The 21,957-nt window shown below is 37.6% G+C and overlaps 2 protein-coding genes across 3 annotated transcripts; one reads left to right on the top strand and one right to left on the bottom strand.

Annotated features, from left to right (window-relative positions):
- The first annotated feature begins 6,263 nt into the window (after nt 1–6,263).
- LOC133738640 (L-gulonolactone oxidase 3) lies at nt 6,264–8,698 on the top strand. Its single transcript, XM_062166217.1, has 3 exons — nt 6,264–7,068; nt 7,207–7,462; nt 7,677–8,698. Exons 1-3 carry the CDS (start codon nt 6,358–6,360, stop codon nt 8,513–8,515), a joined length of 1,806 nt encoding a protein of 601 aa, XP_062022201.1. The 5' UTR covers nt 6,264–6,357; the 3' UTR covers nt 8,516–8,698.
- Nucleotides 8,699–13,311: 4,613 nt separating this feature from the next.
- LOC133736212 (protein EMBRYONIC FLOWER 1) lies at nt 13,312–20,145 on the bottom strand. Of its 2 annotated transcripts, XM_062163659.1 has the most exons (8): nt 19,845–20,145; nt 18,704–18,919; nt 18,205–18,408; nt 17,951–18,165; nt 17,738–17,848; nt 16,192–17,582; nt 13,976–15,754; nt 13,312–13,833 (listed from the first exon to the last, which is right to left on the bottom strand). In XM_062163659.1, exons 2-7 carry the CDS (start codon nt 18,868–18,870, stop codon nt 14,006–14,008), a joined length of 3,837 nt encoding a protein of 1,278 aa, XP_062019643.1. In that variant the 5' UTR covers nt 18,871–18,919; nt 19,845–20,145; the 3' UTR covers nt 13,312–13,833; nt 13,976–14,005. The 2 variants fall into 2 exon arrangements, with proteins under 2 accessions (XP_062019643.1, XP_062019642.1); XM_062163658.1 differs by having other exon boundaries at nt 17,951–18,408; nt 19,845–20,144.
- Between the last annotated feature and the right edge of the window lie 1,812 nt (nt 20,146–21,957).

Below are 21,957 nucleotides of genomic sequence, written 5' to 3'. Positions count from 1 at the left end.
GCAATTCCTCTTCCAGTGCCCATCTTTGTTGCAAAAGAAACAAATACCTTTTGGTTCCTTTTGTTCCTTCTTCTTCTTCTTTTGGACTACTCCCTTAGGCTTTATCACTTGTTTCTTCTTCCCTTTGCCTTTACATTTGGACTTACTGGATGAAGAAGAAGCGATAATAGCCGCACTCCCACTCTCTTTCTTAATTTGCTTCTCAGCTGTTACCAGCATATTGAGAAGATCAGAAAGAGTATGATCCATTTGTTGCATATTATAGTTCATTATGAACTGAGAAAATGAATCATCTAGGGAGGAAAGAAGAAGATCTTGAGCTAGCTCCGCATCAAGTGCAAATCCAAGGTCTTGAATTTGCTCAATAAGGCCTATCATTTTTAGACCATGTTGATGAACAGGTGCACCCCTCACATGCTTTGTCTTAACAAGCTCATTGACTACTATGAAGCGCACATTTCTATTTCTCTCACCAAACAATTCAGTGAGATGAAGTAATATAGAACTGGCGCTATCCATATTCTCATGTTGCTTCTGAAGTTGTGAGTTCATGGATGCAAGCATAACACATTTAGCTTGCGTGTCATCATCCTTATGCTTTTGATAAGCAACACGTTGCTCATCGGTTGCATCTTGAGCCAATGGAGTGTGAGGAGGTGCATTTTGTAAGACATAAGCGATCTTATCGAATGTCAATACAATTTTCAAATTGCGGAGCCAGTCATTGAAGTTTGGGCCCTCAAGACGATTTTCATTGAGAATTTTGGTGATAGGATGTCCTGACATATTGCAGTCTACATAACATAAAATAAAAGAAGTGAGATTGATTTTAAAACCAAGTGACTCGGGTCTTAAGAATCAAATGGCACCCTCTCACTATTTTAACAAATTCCAAATCCCTCAAAGGAATTCGAGAGTATAAATTAAAACTCTTAGTGAGTATGGAAGACTCATTTTCATTAAGCCAACCGCATCATAATAGAACTATAAGTCAACTTAATTTCCATGAGAGGATACTCTTATCCAATCACATCAAATGTGAATATCCATAACTTTGGCCTCTAAAGTAATTAAGTCTCACCATAATAGGATATTGATAAATTACTCTAGTTAAGCTATACCCAACATCTCATGTAAGTATAGAGATCAAAAATTAAATCTCATCATAATAGAATATTGACCAAGATTTGTCCCTACCTTACAACATCAAATGTTGAATAACCTCTCTTTAATGCTCCTAGCAAGAAATACCTCCGTTCGGAATGATATTCACATGCAAGAACATCTACTAGGAGATTACAATGTTGGAAGGCCACAAAGAAGCATTCATAATGACTTCTTCGTTTTTCAACTTAATATCACTTTGAGGGAATTTTAAGGTCTCATCTTTAATAATCTCATTAATAACAATCACATTGCATTTGCTTTGATCCTAATGCAATCACACATTCATTATACTTGATCTATAATAAAATACTCCCACTAATTGTTTTCAGAAAACAATTTGATTTCATCAAAAACATTTTTCAAATGGAATCATGGGAAATATAAAATTACTTGATCAAGTGCAATGAACATGCAATTATAATAGGTCACATAGGATGATTATGGACTTGTTGTTTGATCCAACATGAGCCAATATGTTGGATCAAGGTTATGTTTGGGTGGTTGATTTTAATTACGCGTAACGATTACGAGAATTAAATAACTAAGCTAAGCTATTACACTTTGCACTTGAACTCCTTTCAAGGCTTGATGACTTCAAACTTCTTCTTTGGATCATCCTCATGTGCCTCCATCTTCGATTACAAGAGTGGATGAGGGGCATACAAGCTCTCCCATTTAATTTAATTAAACTTGAATAAATTAAATAAGCTACTTAGTTACACAACCAAATGAATTAACTACTTTAATTACATAGCCCAAAGGAATTAACTACTTTAATTACATAACCACATTCATTCAAAATGAATAGTCGGCCAATCTCATGCTCAATTATATTAGGCCATAGTCCATAATCATCCTTTAATTAACCAAGATTAATAAGGTTAATTAAACAAGCATAATTAACTTATTCAAAATAAATTAACCACTAAATTACTTTAATTTAATGCAAGTAAATTAATTGAGTGATTTAGGGGATGATGTCTTACATCATGCAACACTAACTTTTGGTGAGTAATTTAGGGGATGATGTCTCACATCACTTTTGATGAGTGATTTAGGGAATGATGTTTTACATCATGCATCACCAACTTTTGGTGAGTGTTTTAGGGGATGATGTTTTACATCATGATTCACCAACCTTTGGTGAGTGATTTAGGGAGACATGTCTTTTATCTCATTCCAACTTTTGGTGAGTAATTTAGAGAAACTAATAGTAAAGATGACTAACTCTACCAACCTTTTGGTGAGGGAAACATGGAAATGATTTTATGTCATCATTAACTATTAGGTAAATTTGAATTCATGAATTTATGGATCAAAAGTGAAAAACAAACACCATGAAAAATTAGCTAGTTCATAACTAGATTAGACATGTTCCAAAGCTGGAAATAAAATTTCAGCTTTATGTTCTTCCATTGAACACTTGTTTACTTCATCTTTGAAGCCAAAAATCATGCATACCCTAAAGCATATATAATCTAACATGTTTCTAAGATTAACACCTTAATTAAGAAACATATAGAATCCCTTAATACATATCTCATATGCATCAAAGTTTCATAAAACTTAAACCACTTCTTACATGTAATTTCCAGAAAACTTTTTCTAGCTATCATAAAATCTACCTTACATCACATGCTTCATAACTTTTATGATAAAGCAAATTTTATGATCTAAATTACATATTACTCTAAGCTTAAGAAAATCACATCAACCAACATACTTAGCCATGTTTATAACATATCAAAATTAAGCCAATGGCTCTGATACCAATTGAAGGAATGGATGGATTTCAAAACTTTTTAATTAGTGCGGAAGTAGTTTAACCATTAAACTACTAACTAAACATAAAATCCATTCCTTTAACCCATGATCTTGGCTTATTGTGATATGTATATAAACATAGCATGCATAGTAAGGAAGAACAAAGAGGGAGTTTATGTTCTACTCACCCTTGGAGCGTGATTTTAATCCGATCCAAGTGAACCACCAAAGTTCCTCTCCTTGATCTCTCCTCGTGTGTGTTTCCTCCACCTTGAAGCACCTTGGATTAAGAACTCCTTCTTGTACTCCTTCTTGTGCTTGTAATCTTCTCTTTGATGTAACAAGTAAAGCCACAAAAGGATATGGCCTCTAAGGATCTTCACCAAGTGAATCAAGAGATGAAGAAAGATGAAAGAAAAGAAGAAATTATGCAAGTGTTCTTCTTTCCTTTAATTTTGTGAAAAAATGGACCAAGAGAGAACTCTTTCTCTCTCTCTCTCTCAAATCTGAAAATAATAGTGTGGAGACACACTTATTCTCTTTGTCCATGCTTTCACTTTTATATAATAGGAAATAACTCCAATTACTAAAAGAAAATATTGACTTTCATAAAGCCAATATTTTGGCTGGTCCATACTTGTTATTGGGCACTAAAAATGTGTCTTGGGCTTTCATTTAAATCTCATTTAGTGAAGCCCAAGTCCACACGAAAAGCCCGACAATCGTTTAGGCCCAATAGGTTCGGTTTTACCCGAAAAACCTAATTATGTCCAAATAATAAATCTAATTAATTATTTGGTCATAACCAACTCTTGTTTAATCTTCTTCATATACAATCTCAATGATCCACTTATATGGTGTGCGATCTCTTAGGTTCTAATTAACAAGGCAGTGAAGTTTATAGAAACCATTCTATTTTGTTTACGAATCAAAAACTCCATTTTTGATTCTCCCTTGTTATTAGGATTATAAATGTTTATTAATCCTCGGGGACTTCACAAGTCATGAGTGACGTCTTGCAACATATCATGACTACCCTAGTTAATGTAGAATGACAAAGAACCTATTCAATTGGAATTACAATACAATACGGTCCTTCTCTAACACTATGTTCTAAATCACATCATCGGGGTATGGAATTGATATGTCAATCCCCTAATGTGATTTTCATTCTTATGTGATTCTTAGAATGTGATTAAAAACTCCTTTTTAATCTCATTCAATGCTTTGGCCAAAGACTCATTGAATCACATCTTTGAACATACACCTTATTTACTTAAGGATAGAGATTCCTTATTGTACACTCACATGTCTCCATGACCGAATTGATTATACCAATGAATGCATCTATTATATCCATTAAGGGACACAATGTTATTGCATCATCAAGAGATAATCCATTCACTCATAAGACAACTATGGTGTCTCAGGTCAAAGGACTAATTTGTATTATTGCAATTTAGAGTTCAAGTTTGACATGTAAGTAAGACTCCATACAAGAACTCTAATGATCGCGTTCAGTGTACTCTTTAAGTTAAGAGCACCCACATACTTGTATTAGTGTCTCTACACAAATGACAAGAGACATATCATCCTCCATATTGAGCATACATAGTATGTGCTAGTCTTTCCGGATTATCAATGTCCAAGTGATAATCCTATGACTAGGAACCTTTTAGGATAAGAGTGTGAAAGAGTAAAGGTCTCACACATCTAACTCTTTAGATTACTTTCTCTTTAACTCATATTCCTTGGACATTGTTCAATCAAATATTAAATATAAGCAATGAACAATAAACTTGCCCTTTTGATTAATAATAATTACAATAATAATTACATCAAAATGATTGTTTTAGGACATAATTCCTTCACCTTTCGTTTTCATGGAGTGCAAACACTGGCGTTACCATCGGTCAATCGGGTCTTGTTCCATAATAGCACGACTCCATGCAAACCAGTCATTCTGCGTGAGAAACTGCTCTCCAAGGAACCTGATAATTCTTTGGCAATAGTTCCAGTCACCGACCTTCAAAAGAACATCAGGTCTCCTTCCAAGGAAGAACCTGCAGTGGCTTCACCGTCAAAGGTAATGATCATGGTTCCTGAGCCTGTATAGCCTCCTCCAACAAAGTTTGAAGAAGTGGTGGTGCTACAAGAGAATGCTATAACTGCAGATATAGTGCAGCAAGAGCATAGCGCTGCCCGTGCCAAAAGTGAGCCTAAGATAGAGAAAAGAGGTCGCCCTCCAACCTCAGAAGCTTCTCCAAAAAAATTGAAAATCCTGCTACCTGAATTGTTCAAGAAAATTGAGATACATGATGCACCATTGAAGAAGCTAAAGACACCTTGCTTTCCAAGCAAGTTTATTGCCCGATCTCTTGGTCTCACTGAGGCTCCGAGTAGCATTTTAGTGCCCAAAATATCTGATAATGGAGGTCCATAAACCAAAAAAGAAGAGAGAGAGACCGCTGGGGTCGAAGACTAAAAATCCCCCCAAATCTAAGAAAGTTGCTGCAGCTCAGGTGACCTGTTTTGAATACCTTACCAAGCCTCTTAGCCCTAGTGAAAAGGGCAAGGAAAAAATTTAAGTTTTGTTTTTTGTTTGAGACTTAGCCTATTTGCTATGCTTTTGTGTAGTTTATAGGCTCACTTGAAATAAGTGAGCATTGATTGTATTAGTCAGTGGTGCTAGCATATCACTATCTTACTAGCCCTGTGATGACACTGATTGATATGTATTCGTGCCCTTCTGACCTTTGCTAATGAAACTCTTATTTAATGATTCAAAAAAAATATCTCCTAATTTAGTATTTGAACCTCCATACATAATTTTTTTTTTATCCTTAATCTTTTGATTTTATCTTTTTATCTTTATTTGCACATGTTTTCTTTTCTTCTTTCCTTCTTCAATGCACCTCCTTTTTTTTTTCAATCTCTATGTTATCAACCTCCATCTCACACCAAACTAGATCTGCCGTCACCAACTATATCGTTGCAAGGGGAGGTTTGGCAGTGAGAGAGAGAGTGAGAGAGAGAGAGGGTGAGGTGGGTGAAATTAAAAAACTCACCTTCATTTGAATCAGTCATTTGAGTTGATTACAATTATTGAAAAGAACTTAAATAAATAAATAAAAAATGAAATAATTTTTTGAAAAGAACAAAATCTAGAATTCTAGATCTGACATAAATACAGAGGGTGTACGAAATTGATTGCTTCCTGAAATTTCTTATTTCCCCCATGTTCTCAACCATGATTATTCAATGGAAAACAAATCTCAAGTCAAGAAATATAGAAAATGTTCGTTATCTTTTCCAAAACGGACCCATCCCATCTTAACGTCCAATTCAAGTAAAACTCCCTCGTTTGGCTCATCTCCCTTCAAAGCATTACCTTTTGCTTTTGTTTCTCTATAAGAAAAGCTCTACATGCAGAAGCCAAAATCCTCCTCTAGACTTTTTAGGAATAGTACTATGTACAGCTCATGGTGGCTCCTCGGTGCTATTCACCTTCTCGTCTCCGTCGTCGCCGCCATGCTGCCACAATCTCCGATTCAATGCAACGGAACCGGAGGCTGCAACCTCTTCAACTCCTACGGTGTTTGGAACGACAGAAAAAATTGCCATGTTCCAAATGTCACGTACCCCAGGACTGAAAATGAGCTACTTAGAGCTGTGGCCTATGCAAACCAGAACAAGCTCAAGCTCAAAGTGGTGAGCCAGTTTTCACATACCATACCCAAACTGGCATGCCCTGCCACAAGTACAGGAAATTCATTGCTAATAAGCACATCAAGTTATGATTCTGGGATCGAAATTGATGCTGCCAATTTAGCTGTCACAGTTGATGGTGGTGTAGGACTGCGGAAATTGATTGACACAGTTGAAGCAGCTGGATTGAGTTTGGTGGCTGCACCATATTGGGAGGGGGTGAGTATTGGAGGGCTTATAAGCACAGGTTCACATGGAAGCTCATGGTGGGGAAAAGGAGGTTCTGTTCATGATCATATTGTTGGTCTCAGCCTAATTGTTCCCGCTAAACAATCTGAAGGGTATGCGAAAATTCTTAGATTAGAACCCAAAGATCAACTTTTTAATGCTGCCAAAGTTTCCATGGGATTGTTGGGTGTCATATCCAAGGTTAGAAACTTACTTTATCTCATCTCTCTATCTTTTTTTTTTTGAAACACTCATCTCTCTATCTTCATTACTTGAAATGTGAGTTTCGATCTGCGTATGATTTTCCTAATAAATATAAAATGCTTGATATTTTAATAGGTGAAGTTGTTACTAGAGAAGGGATTCAAAAGAAGCGTATCATATGACTTCACTGATGATGATCAAATTGAAGACAAGTACATGGACCATGGAAAGAAGTATGAATTTGCGGACATTACTTGGTACCCATCAAAGCATACAGCTGCTTATAGATATGATAATCGAGTTCCCTTGAACGTCTCCGGTGATGGAGTTTACGACTTCCTTGGCTTCCAAGCCAATCCCATTTTGGTCTCCAAATCTGTTAGGGCATCAGGTAATAATGTTGATCACATGCTTTCATTGGTGTTACTCTTGTCCTTTTTTGACACATTGTTGTGCTAACAATATAAACTCTGTACTACACCTACTGCTTACATCTTTCAAGATAGTTTGGCATGTTATGTTGATCAAGTGAAATTTGTCAACAAAATTCTGGCCTATTCATGAATTCAGTTTTGTAACATAATGTGTTGATGAAACTAATGCAGAGAAAGTCATGGACAATGGGCACAACTTGAGTGGAAAGTGCATACTAGCCTCTTCATTTTTAGGGTACAAGAAATTAGTAGCCAATGGTCTGAAGAATGGCCTAATCTTCACTGGGTACCCAGTAATTGGTAACCAAGGCAAAATGCAAACATCAGGTTCATGTTTATACTCAACAGGCAAAGACAGCTCCTGTGCTTGGGATCCAAGAATCAATGGCCTCTTTTTCTACGAGACAACTGCAATATTTCCGGCCCCAAAATTCCGAGACTTCATCCTTGATGTGAAGAAGCTAAGAGATCTGGTCAAGCCAGAGAATTTCTGTGGGGTGGACATTTACAACGGATTTCTGATACGTTTTATTAAGGCCTCTGAGGCATATCTTGGTCAACCTGAGGAATCTGTGGTGGTTGACTTCAACTACTATAGAGCTGATGATGCTTCAACTCCAAGATTTGACCAAGATGTTTGGGAAGAAGTGGAGCAATTGGCTTTCTTCAAGCATGGGGCAAAGCCACATTGGGCTAAAAACAGGAACATGGCATTCTTGAACGTGCAGAGCAAGTACTCCAAGTTCAACAAGTTTGTGGGTGTGAAAAGACAGTTGGACCCCCAGAACATGTTCTCAAGTGAATGGTCTGATGAGATTGTGTTTGGAAAGGAAGGTGCGAAGAGTGATGGGTGTGGTTTGGAGGGTATGTGCATTTGTTCAGAGGACAGGCACTGTAGCCCAGGAAAAGGGTATTTTTGTAAACCTGGCGTTGTTTATGAGGAAGCAAGAGTTTGTAGGTATTCTCCATCCTCAAATGTGGAATCAGATAGTCCTAAAACTGATTTGTGAAAGGAAGTTTCTCATTGTCTTGTGTTTTGTACATTACTATTGAAATTCTTTAGCTTGTTCCATGTGAATGGGATTTAGGGTGGGAGCTAAAGTTGGAACATTGTTGGCTTGTTGTGGCTTATGATTTGTCCTCAAACATCTGTAAATGATTGGAATTTGGAAATTTGATTTAGAAATTTATTATATTCATGAATATCTTCAGCAAGAAGATTTAGGGTTAATTAAGATCCTCTACCTTATCATACTTCTAATCAACTTGTTTTATTTAATCGCCTTCCAACTAAAATATTATAACTCTTTATTTTATTTATTTATTAAACTTATAAATTACAAGATATAGATTGATCTTTGATGTAGCTCATTTCTAAACCCTCATTCACTACTTAGGTTAATCCTAAAGTCCTAAATAGAATAAAATTACACTCGATTACTCTGATTTATATGGCCGCAAGTACAAAATGGGAATCAAACTCTTACACACGTTTTTCCATAAAAACAAAATGAAAAAAAAAAAACAAACAAAACAAAGAAACTTCTACATATATTAAAGATTGTTGGACATGCATTTCAAAATATTTTCCCACGATGATCAATCTGATATTCAAAGGAAGTGTATGTGGGCACATAAAACCCAACAACACTGCTGATCAGTCACAATCTCGATGTCTCTAAGTCATGACGTACGCATTACCATTTTCATAGACCACCATGCCAGACCCACTAAAAGCAACCCACAACGAACTATTCCATCTTCATACATACTCTCTTTAATTCGCCACGCGATATATATTAACCCTCGTAATTAACTTCTTCTTAGCTTGTTAGCAAGAACTTTTTTACTGGATAAGAATTTACAGATATTTTTATCCAGTAAAATAAGGAACTAGCAGTATGTATGCCTGCAGATTCTGCTGGAAATTAAAGGTTATAATCTAGAGATAAGTTAGCTAGGTATACATACATACATTCATATATATATATATATATATATATATATATATATATATATATATATATATATATATGCCTTGAGAATTGAGATGCATATTTTTACCCCTTTTTTTTTGGGTTTATATCAGGTAAGCTGAAAAAAGACCAGTAATTTCTCAAAACCTAATTGGGGTGTGATCGATCAGGTGAAAACTGGTCGTAAAACTTTGGGTTTAGTTATAAGATTTGTGGTGTTGGCAATAGCAACCTTTTTAGAACAGTAATTAGCTCTACATATTTAAGCAGAATTATGGAGAAATCAGCTAGAATTGGGTGGGGCATATATGGCATTTAGATCAATCCCTCTTGATCGAACATATAATTATGTAGCTGCCTGCCACAAAGCTGGAATAATGGACTGTTCAAAAGCAAAAGCATGTGAATTTGATTCAATAAATCTGTGCATGATCCAATTATATTATGGTCAATCTGTCAAATTAACCCTACTAGCTCATTATGATTGAGTCCCCTAAAAATTACATGTGATCGGATTATTGCTATCACCATATAGTCATACACATTACTCATAAGTCATAACTAGCTTAACAAAAATTATCGAACTAGTACTGCTTCAAGCTCAAGTTCATATGCCATATGATTCCTGTGTATACATTCACTACACACACACATATATATGCTGCATCATACATATATCTCATATATAAATAATTGTAAGTACCTCTACGTGAACATTGGTATACTGGACTGTTCCTATAATTAATATAAATAACTGATCTGTTGCATCTTACTTGCACGCACGCTGAATAGCATTGATGTCAAACAAGCAAAGGATTATTTAAATTTCAGAAAGAAAAAAATAGAATTAATAGCAAAAGATTAACACAGGGCGTTTATGCAATAAATTAAGATCGCAATTGAAGCTAGGGTTTTTAGAGTACCCATAACTGATAATATCAAAGCCACCAGCTCTCGCGTGCACAGTTTCTTAACATTTGTAATCGTTTATTTTGTATGTTCTGATTAATCTATATTTATCTTTTGTCAGGTTGGGTTCGACCAATTTAATTTCAAATGCATTACTTTTTTTTTTTTTTTTTTGGATGAGACATCTTACATTAGTTTATAAGCACTGGATCCACTGCATACTACTATAAACAAATAAAGAGGAAAACACATGTACAAGTAAACAACTTTGAAAACCTAGCCGGAGGTACTAATACATAGGAAGCAACCTAATTTGTGTTCATTAAGAATTCATGTAATCATCATTTCAAAAAAAAAAAGAATTCATGTAATCATTAATTTGAAACCCATATAGATAGTAAGTAAAATGTATAATGTATATGTCCCCAAAATTTAGATATACGTACTGGCCTAAGATACTCTATCAATATACCATAACAGGAAGCACTGACAAGGCAAAACCAAGATTATCGTCATGGATCTGAGGTCATTGGAGTAGACCGGTATAAATTGGCAAACGGGGTCGTGACCACTTATCCAATTTTTGGCCAAAAATTGTCCACTTACTCCACCAAGAGTTTTTTAACCCCATTTATCCAATCTAACAGTGTTTGACAGTATTGCCCTCATTTTAATTAACAAATTACACTCATATCTCTCTCTCCTCTCCCTCATCGATTTCTCTCTCTCTTTCTCTAACCTCGTCTCAGGCTCTCTTTCTCTCTCTCTCTCTCTCTAAGCCACCACGCCCACCACTCCACCGTCGATGTCAGCCTCCACCGCCGCCGCTCTGTCCCACCGTCGGACCACCAGAGGATGACGCCATCCAACTCCACGATCCCAACCCCTCTAGGCTTCGCCGGTTTTGTTCGTCAGATGTCCGGGAAGCTCTCCACGCCGAAATCGGGTCTGGGCTTCGCCGGTTTTGTTCGTCAGATGTCCGGGAAGCTCTCCACGCCGGAATCGGGTCTGGGCTTTGCCGGTTTTGTTTGTCAGATGTCCGGGAAGCTCCGAAGCTCCACGCCGGAATCGGGTCTAGGCTTCGCTTGCAAGTCTCGGACGACGTCAAAACTGTGGTCTATTGGGGGGCAATAGACAGATTATTGCCCCCCCCCCCCCAAATAATTTCTTAACTGTGGTTAATTAATCACTGAAATTAGAGTTTTGATAAGTCTTATGTTGTTTTGAGTTTATTAAAGTACAATAATCTGTCAATGATAGAAACTGATGATTTTTGGGGTGGTCTATTGGGAGGCAATAGGCAAATTATTGCCCCGCAATAATGTCTTAACTGTGGTTCATTTATTACAGGTCATTTCAACAAAATGCTGCTAGATTCATTAACCAAAATAATTAGGTTTATTGGGGGGTCATAAAAATCTTATTGCCCCCCAATAATTTTTTTATAGATGGTCAGAAGTAACTCAGTTTGGTTTTAAATTAGTTTACAAAAGTACAGGTATTCAAATTCAATACTTGGTGAATTTAAGACCACAACGAATTGGCTTTTTTTTCACACTCTCCCCTTCACTTGAACCGCTTCACCCTAGGCCTCCCGTCCCGGGTGGCCTCTTAACAAGAATAAATGCACCTAACAACAAAAGGATCACCCATATTCCTCCAAAAAATAACAAAACAAATATATTATTGTCCCGCAATAAACAGATTATTGCCCCCCAATAATATATCAGAAATACCAAAACACATTAGAAGCAGTCTTTAAACACAAAGGAAAATATCACTAAACACAATTATAGAGACTTTACAACAATTAAGACACATTATTGCCCCCCAATAATCTTGACTCCGGTTGACGATTTTGCCCACAATTCCAGTCATTTTGCAACAATTCCGGTTGACCATTTGTCTTCACTGATTTGACTCCGATTGCAACGACTACGGTTGCAGCCCGGGACCGGAGATACAATCAAGTTGCGATTTCTGTGATGATCAGTCGCCGGCGAGAGAGACAGAAGCAAATCGAAGACGTACCCGATTCTACTGGCGGTCTTCGATTCCTTTAGAAGGTCAAACCCGGCCTCGCCAAGCTTCTCAGCGACGAGGACCGTCGGCTTGGCGTCGAGCCTGGCCGCGGAGAGCACGACGACGAGTTTCGGCGCGGCGATGGCGAGAGTCGGCGTCGTGGGCGACCTGCTGGAAGGATGGAGGGAGGGAGAGAGAGATCCGACGTCGTCTGGAGAGAGAGAGAGAGAGAGAGAGAGAGAGAGAGAGAGAGAGAGAGAGAGAGAGAGAGAGAGAGAGAGAGAGAGAGAGATTGAAGGAGAGGGCAAAAAAGTCCCAAAAATTAATAAAAAAGAATTAATTGGGTATTAGGGAAATAATCCCTTAGAGTGTTTTGGGTAAACGGGGTTAAAAAACAGTTAGTGGAGCAAGTGGGCAAATTTTAAGCTAAAATTGGGTAAATGAGCATTTCCCGGAATTCACTGGTCACCGGCAGCTTCATCTAGAGGTTAAACTTTGGGGTAAAAAAGTAGTTGCAACTTGTATTTACTTTAGGTGTGGGAATCAATCAAATCTTTCACTATCTGGTACCAAACGTACAAAGTAAAAAGAAAATAGATAAGGAATTCTGCAATTGCACAAATCATATCAGATATGGGAAAATTATATCTCATAATTCCTTTACTGCATAATTCCTTTACTGCGAGTCAGTTGCTGAAGTTTCTATCTTTTGCAGTTAGGAAGCTAGTCCTTACTGTCTGGATAGAGAGTGAAAAGAGATAAAAGGTAACTGCCGATTACATTATTCTCTGTCAACTGCTGAATTGCTTGATATGATATACTGTACCGATGAATGTCAAGTACGTAGTTTAATGACCTGAGAGGAATCACAGTAAAAAATACGTTCTTGCTCCACAATGTAAATATGTAATGATACTAAATTCTTATTATCAAATCACTCGCATAACAGGGATACATTGTCTGTGTACAATGTGTTTAGGGGCTATATAAATTACAACAGTATTATCCATGAGAATAACTTACAGTTACCCCCTTGGATTCCTCAAAAACTACATATTCAAAATATAGCTATAGTCTATAGCTAATGCCTTGTTCAGTCCTTCTACCCCACTTCCTGACCAGGAATGGGTTCTGGGGTGTAACAACAGCTGCTGACAGTTTGACACCAACATACAAACAACATATTCAAAATAAAATCAAGAACACTTGCAGAAGGTCAAGACAAATATAAAGGTATGTACAGGTCTTTGACCTTCACCCAGCATGGTCATCAGAGCTCAGCTTCAGACATGGAAAATGCCCAGTACGACTTGGGGGAGTTGGGAGTTTCTGACCGATTGCAGCTTGCACCGGAAAATGACTTGCTATCTGATCCTATAAGAACCTCACTGTGCAGTAGCTGGGGAGATCCATCACTTCACCTGTTCAAAAATGAATCAAATTAACCAACTGATAATTCTATCAATAAAATGTGTACAAACTTAAATGCGTCCTATAGTAGATAGCCAAGGAAAGAGGTTTATTTCAACTACTCCAGATAGTAAGAGGTTATAAAATACTAACAGTATGGATATCAGGAACTCCTCAGGAAATTCAATGTCGTGTGCGATCCTTTTCAACAGTGTGTTTTGTATTCCTCTGCCGCTTCTGCTGCTCCACTTTAAATAAGCCGTGCCTCTTTTCAGAAGAAATCTTCTTCCCAACTTTTAGGTCTTCACCTCTAATCATGTACCCATTTCCTACATCTGGCATGCTGAAATCAGCTGGATTTCTGTTCATACAGCAGATTGAAGACTCCGAACTAGTCTTTGGAGGCTTCATGGTTCCATTAGCATTAGGAGTTTCCAAGTTGTGTTTCCTTGAATTTGCAATGGTGTGGTAGTGCAGCGGAAACATCAAAGGACCAGAAACAGGAAGGAACCCTTTCGGTATACTATGAACAGGGATAGTTGTACGATTGTTGCCAAAACCACCATCAACAGCTAAAGATTTTTGTGATCTAGGACCTCTATTCTGTGCAGGTGAATGGGATCTTTGGATCTTTTCTTTCTTTTGAGAGCTCGAAACTTGATCCATAAAGTCTGTAGCCCTTCCAAAACTTTTTGAGTGTTCAAATGAAGATGTAGATGCCCCAAAAGTTGGATTGGTAGGAAACAAATCGAGAGATTTCTCAGAAAGGTGATTTTTCCCATAACAGTTTGATGATGGATGATTCACAGTATCAGTAGCCTTATAAAGACCAATATCCAGCCCAGGATATCCCTTAGAGTTGAGATCATTAGGAAAGGGTCTCTTGGGAAATTTCGGGTTTCCACCCATATTTAAGGATGCACCTGACCGCATCCCTGCATCCATGAGGCTGAGCAAATGCATTGCTGGTATGGTTTCATTAGAATATAAATCTAATGACCCCAATGAATTTTGATGAGGCTCAGTCCCGTTACGTTTGCAAGTGAACGAGTACTCTGGATTTGTTCTGCTGATAGTTTCAGAACCAACAGCTTCATTACGCTTCTCAAAGTTGGGAGCATTCAGATTCAAACTCAGGTCACAATCCCCAATGGCATTTCCTTTCTGCAGTGGGCCAGGAGACTGTGAAACCATTTTGACATTAGATGACTGGGCTGGACCCTTCTGAGGATTCTTATAAGCAAAGGGCATGTGAGCTGATATTACAGGTGACCAAAGATGAGCTGCTTCTTCCTTTGATTGCGGAACAGACTGGCATGTGTTGCATGCTGCAAAGCTCTGCAAGTTTGAATTCGAGAACCTGTGCCCCATCATATTTCCATCCCATTTGCAACTTTGAGCACAACTACATTTGCTGTTGCCAGCAGCAGGAAATTGGCCTCGTGGTGAAGGCTTCTTTTGAGACTGACTGAATGGACCAAACCCTGCAGTGCAATGCATTTGATCAAGACGGTTCATGCCAAAATGGTTTCCATTGATATAAGGAAAATAATCAACGGACTTCTGTTGGACAGGTGCCACATTTTTCTTTGTTGTGCCATTTTTTGCATTTCTTGCCTGAGCTTTTCGTTTCTGACTGGTTTCCTCTAATACTCTCAAGTCCCCAATGCCATATACTTGAGTATGCTCCATCATCTGAGCATTCCTTGCTCTGCTTGGGGTTTCTAACACATGCTTATCATTTTGAGTCTCATGAAGACATCTCTCATACTGATTTTTCGCCATGAGTTCAACAATTTCCATTGGTATGTCATCTATAGTACCCTTTTCAGACATCTCAGCTTGATGGTTGCTATGCTTCCTAATAACAGGCACACCTGAATTTTTCTCAACCTCAATGATTTTCTGATTCTTGCTTCCGCGAGATATATCCTGATACGGTAAGATGAACAACTTAAAAAGGAGAAGTGCATAAAAAAGAGAGATACACATATTAGTGTTCAAAGTTGATCACAGATGGAAACATTCAATAGTTCTTCACTACTTTTGGAATATCCAGTAAAAGCAAAGGAGAAAAGCATCCATTAGCAGTTACAACCTCAGGTAGGAAAAACAAACTACTTAAACTCCACACTTCATAAATGAACAGTGTATAAATGAAGATTCTATATAGAGCAGTTTCTGTGTTGGGAACAAATGTAATGATAACTATCTGATGCAGATAAGTAATTGATAATATCATATAGTGGCACAATTCCATGATAAATCGTGGAGAAAAAAAGAAGCATACATCACAGAGGACATATATCATACAGTCATCAAAACAGAAAAATCCAGCCCAATAATAGTAGAAAGTGAAGAAGGCTTACCATTTGCTGCATTAAAGAACAGCTCCCTTGTTCAACCTGGGAGCTGTAATTTTGCCTCTCATTCAGAATAGGCATGCTGTAGGAGTAAACTTTTTTACTTGGTTCACCAGGTACTCCATCCTCAGATAATGGATTTGCCATAGATGTAGAAGGTTTGTTTAAATTAGCCAAATAATTGACTTCCACATTTTTCCTCATGAACTCATCTAGTTTGCAAGTGCTATCTTTCCAAGTTGACAAGGAAGGAAATCCATCTTCTTGTTGAGGAAGACATTTTCCGTCATATCTTTGGGTAGCCAAATAGCTGTTGAGAGAAAGATCCAGCCCTTTCTCAGTAGATGCATCTTCTGCCGGATGAAATCTAACAGTTCCTTGCCCATTTGCCTTGATTTCTGCATCTTTCCTTGTATTTGATAGAAAAACCGGCCCAGTATCAGATTGTGGCATCTTGCCTTTCCTCTTAACAAAACCAGATTTTCTATCTTTCTTTGAAGAGTGCAAATCACTCTCTCTAACTGATGGATCATACATTGGTCTAAAAGAAGCACCATTAGCAGCATTCTTGCTTGAATTTCCAAATTTGTCCTGGGCTTCTATTGGCACATTTTCTGCAGTTGGTGATAAGGACGACCATGCATCAAAGTCATGAGATTTCTTAGCTTTCTTCTTACCAACAGTATGGATCCTTTCATTTCCATATCTACTCCAATTATTCTTCATATCAACCTGCAAAGAAATTCTGGCCAATGCATCTTCTTCCAATCCAGTAGTTGCAATTGCATTGGCAGCTTCTCCATCTCGCCTAAAAGTCTTAAGTTTTTTACTCAAAATTTTTGGATGGCTCATCTCTTGGCCTCCCTTCTCTTCTTCCTCCGACAACTTCCTTTTTTTATTCTCACCTGAACCCACTCTAACATTTTCTTGGAGAGACACCTGACCTTGGGAAACAGATCCTATCTCAGATGTATTATTGATCATATTGGAAGGAGAATCTTCTGTCCTGGTGTAATCGGTCTTTGCATCCTCTTTATTACACAACAATTCAGTCAACAAACGCACCTTTCGACTTTTCTTACGATGAAAACCACTGGACTTTTCATGATTTTCAGATGATGCATAATCACACTCATCTAAAATCAGAGGACGACAAACATTGGTCTGAACCTTGATAGGATTGCCTGCCTCGCCAACCATCCTACCATTACATAGTCCAGAAGCATTTATTGACTCCTGTTTGTTGGCTGCAAATGAATGGTACTCAGTTTCACCATTCTGAGTGGAATTCCTTATCCAGCAATTGTTTTTTGTAATCTCAAGCTCAAGGCTGGCATCTTCATGACTTTCACATCCTGGCTTATAGACTCTGACAGATCCATTGCAACCCAATTTTTCTGTTTTGCAAGACATAATAGTCGTGAAAAACCATAGAAGGTAATGTGCAAGTAGCTATACACTTCTATGCAAATCTAATTTCCCAGAAGTAAAAGGTAAAATTGTCAACCAAAATAAAAAAAATAAAATAAAACAAATCAATAAAAAAATTCACCTGTGACATGGTTATGTCTCTCCTGCATCCTACTAGTGTTAACTTCTGTCTCCGCAGAATTGAATCTGGGCATTTCATGACTCACCCAATTTGCTAGGGCATTCTCATTCGCTGAATGAAACCCAAAAATGAAAATTTAAAAAAAAAAAAAAAAAACAAAAGACTAATACACCAAAAGAATCAAATTAAAGTAAGCTTGAACTTTAAGTATACCTATGATGGTTGTGGGTGAAACTTCACCATTCCTTTTTTTCTTATCGATACGTGAGGAAGGATGTGTCTCACTGCCATCCACAATAGTATAAGTATAAGCATGAAATTGTTTTTCCTCAACGGTTTTTGACTTCGGACCTTGTTGATAATCTGACTGAAGCAATGCAGTATCAGTGGCGGGTGGCATCTGAGCACCAGTGCACTTGGAATTAGATGCGGGTGGCATCTGAGCACCAGTGCACTTGGAATTAGATCCAACATGACAATTAAGGTCTGTACCATGACCTTTAGAACCAATTTCACGCAGACAATTCTGGCAACACCACGATCTGAATTTTGGAGCATCCAAAGGAGGAAGCATAGCTGTTTTCTCCTGATCCGACTTGTCCAAATCGCCGTCTAAAGCAAATGGCCAACATATCTTCCAGTTCTTTTTTCGAACTTCAGATACGTAACCACTGAATTCACAATACAACAGAGAGATTTCCATCAATGAAAAGTTATATAGGTACTAAAGATGCTAAATATTCATGAAATATAGCTTATACTTGCAATTATAATACTTGATATACATGAAAATTGTATTTGACATGCAATATGCATCTGGTACATCTCATTTTTCCCCAATCAAATCTATGTCAGTATAAATAGGTACTGATGAAAGGCATACACATTGATATAGAAGTCACAGCTATTCCAATTAAAGGCATATAATCAGTGGTAAGAGTGTGCAACAAGGGCTCCAAGGCTTACCGTATGGAGAAATGCTCACACTTCCCCGCATGTCTGTTGTCATCATTTGCATCATCAAGATCTATGGATATAGAATCAATCTTTACAAAAGACCCCACAGCCTTGGAAGCAATAATAGGATCACTCCTCTTAATAAGATTATCATCCGTCGAAATATCCTTCTCCATGTTATAGCATCTAACAAGCCCTCAATGTTCTCAACATATATAATACTTCCTATGTTCACACAAGTAAGAAATTAGTTGAGTAATATCATTATCACATGCTAGTTAAACAATATACTTGAGGGAAAAATCAATTAACAAGTAAGAAAGAACCTAAGCACTCTAAATCATGTCATAAATCTTGCTTCAAGTCCTAAAGAAAAGCATTAGGGTTTATCGTCAACCAGCAAGAAATCACAAGCTCAGCAAATCATTCACTGCCTTAAGTGTTATACAAATAAATAACAAGGTAAAACACCTCCTCAGATGGTGATATTGCACATAAAATACCAACCTTCTATGATTTACAAGCATATTTAACTAAAGAAATGAAATTTAAAACCCTAGCTTTCCATCAACTCTACATAAAGGCAGGTCACCAGTAACTAAATCGATGCATTACAAACAACAAACTTATTCTGGCATCTTAACTCACCCATTAAAGATGCCAACTTTATTCACATAGTAGGACCAATAAGAGAAAGCCACATGTTAGGGTTTTGTTTCTAGAGGAGCCCACAACAACAAAAAAATCTAGTGTTCTCCAGGAAATGAAACAAATCCACAAACCCAACTCCGACACTCCAAATCTGATTACACAAACCATGCAAACCCAATCCTCAAAAATTTAGGGTTCACTAATTTGTTTTTTTGACTTATAAATTAATTCACAGTCACTAAATAATTAACCCACCGCATCAAAACGACCTAAAGATCACTCAAAACGGCAAGCAGATATTAGTATTGACCCATAGAACCGAACCCAGATAAGAAACGAAAAGCAAGGCCCAAACTTGACGTACTATACACAGTAGATGGAGCTCAATATTTTAATTGAAATCCAGCTGAAACACCCCTCAGCTAAAACTCAACAATCTAAAACCCGACTCAAATCATCGAATCAAAACCCGAATACAAAACACCACATAAAAACCGACCTCGATTCGATCGACGACGACCCGAAACGACCTCGTTTTAGCTCGCTCCACCGATCCTGCACGGCGCGCCGAGAAAATGATACTAACACATAGCCCGCCGGAGCGCCAAGACCCGACCCCGAGCTGCGACCCGAGATTCGCAGCTGACCGAGTGGAATTGGAGTGCGAATTTTCGCAAAACCCTAGAGAGAGAAGAAAGGATTTTTCGATTGTTTTAGAGAGAGAGAGAGAGAGAGAGAGTGAGGAGAAGAAAGAGAGAGAGAGAGAGAGAGAGTTTTAATCTTTTTTTGTTTTGGGTTTTTGATGCCACTCTCAAAAGCATCCATACATGGCCATCATCCATACACACATACATAAATATTAAATTTTACTGCGGAAAAATGCGTCACCCGCCAATGGATCCCCTACACGTGGCGGCATGGTGCGCCTCTTATCGCAATCCAAAAGAAAAAGGAAACCCTAGGCGTAGAGCAAACGGTGAAAAGGTTACTGTTCCCGCACGCGTTGGGTTCACGCTCTGTTTGGGGGGGGTGCTTAGTTTATTTATACCTGTCGTGTCAAAGAGGGCCGGAGATGCCTTCGCACATTAGTGGGGTGAGATTGGTGCGTGGGGGTCAAGCGCGGGTGTGGAGAGTGTGAGTGGGTTGGAGATGGAAACCCTAGATTTTTGTTTGTGGGGAATGAGAGTATCTAACCCTAGCACATTGTTTTATCTTTGCGCCGAATAGGTTAGAAGGGAGCGCGTTTTGTTTTAGGTTTAAAATTGTGGTCTCTCAATTTCATTTCTTTGGGGTGGGTTAGGTCTAGCTATCTTTCTTTTTTTATGCTATATGCGAAATTAATGAGATTTTTAGGTGTGTCATAATGTCCAAGATTATATATATATATTTAATGTTTATCCGATTATATCTATATATCTATTTAATGATATTGGCTTTGTTTTGATCAAAAAAAAAAAAAATGATATTGGCTTTGAAAGTTTTATGTTTTTGGGTAAATATTTATATTGTTAGATAAAATTGAGAGTTCGATTTTCTTATTTTGGATATGTATCCAGAAAACAAAGAGTTAATATGTCATGTATGGTGCTGATTGTCTATGCCTTGAGGTCATCTATCGCTCTCGAAAAATTGAGTGAAAACCCAAGCCTAAGTTGTGAGAAAGATCCAAAATATGAGTGATACGAGGTTTGAGATTATGGCTCGTTCTGAAATAAAAGGTACGTATATATCCTCTACGATGTGATCAGTTAAATGTTGAAATTGGTAATTCTAACGTCGTGCATGATTGGTTTTCTATAGCGTAATTACGGAGGAAGAAAGTCATTATGAACATGCATGGGAACCTCATATTCAAAATCAACGTTGACATATAGAGTGATCAAATAAGGAAGATAGTTAGGGTGCATATGTGTATTTATATACTTAAATCATGCGAAAGTAATACGTACTCACCCGGTGTATATCTTATTCAGTCTTGAACTTCAATGGATTTTGCAGCAGTATATTACAAGTAATTTGTATTGATTAGCGATATGATTTAGAGTAATTTTTATGAGCCATGGCTATTGGGGCGGAATTGAATTTAGATTTTGAGACTGCCGAAGTATGAAACGGATCGATTGAGAACTCATGGTCTGGTCGGGCAAACGTCGATCAACTATAGTTCATCAGTGCTGTTTCCTTCTTACTTGTAATGCTTCTTTATTTCTCAGGCCTTAATAATCTCTTGTCGATTTCTCCTATAAAGAAAAGAAGGAAACAATCATGCAGTGGAGGATTATAGAGTAGTCCATACGATTTAATTTCAAAGCTAAATAATATCGGTAGATTAATTTGATTCTGATTAATTCCATCATGCATGGCATGCGAGCATGGAAATCAAATATCCATATTATTAAATTTCCACGAGGTGATGAAAGAAAGTTGAATCTGTAATGTCCAAGAATTGTACGTTCTATATAATTAAGCACTTACTAGCTAATATAAAAGAACGATGAGATCGATTGGACATTGACATGTACACCGCCCGGTCTTTTTCTTTGTACCCTCTGGTTATGCCTTGTAAAGTGTAATACGTTGGGACTTCTTAATTAATTAAAATTGGACTATAG

This window comes from Rosa rugosa, chromosome 3 (genome assembly GCF_958449725.1).
Source record: "Rosa rugosa chromosome 3, drRosRugo1.1, whole genome shotgun sequence".
Classification (NCBI taxonomy): domain Eukaryota; kingdom Viridiplantae; phylum Streptophyta; class Magnoliopsida; order Rosales; family Rosaceae; genus Rosa; species Rosa rugosa.
Note: the sequence above shows the minus strand (reverse complement) of the source record. Positions and strands in the feature narration are given on the sequence as shown.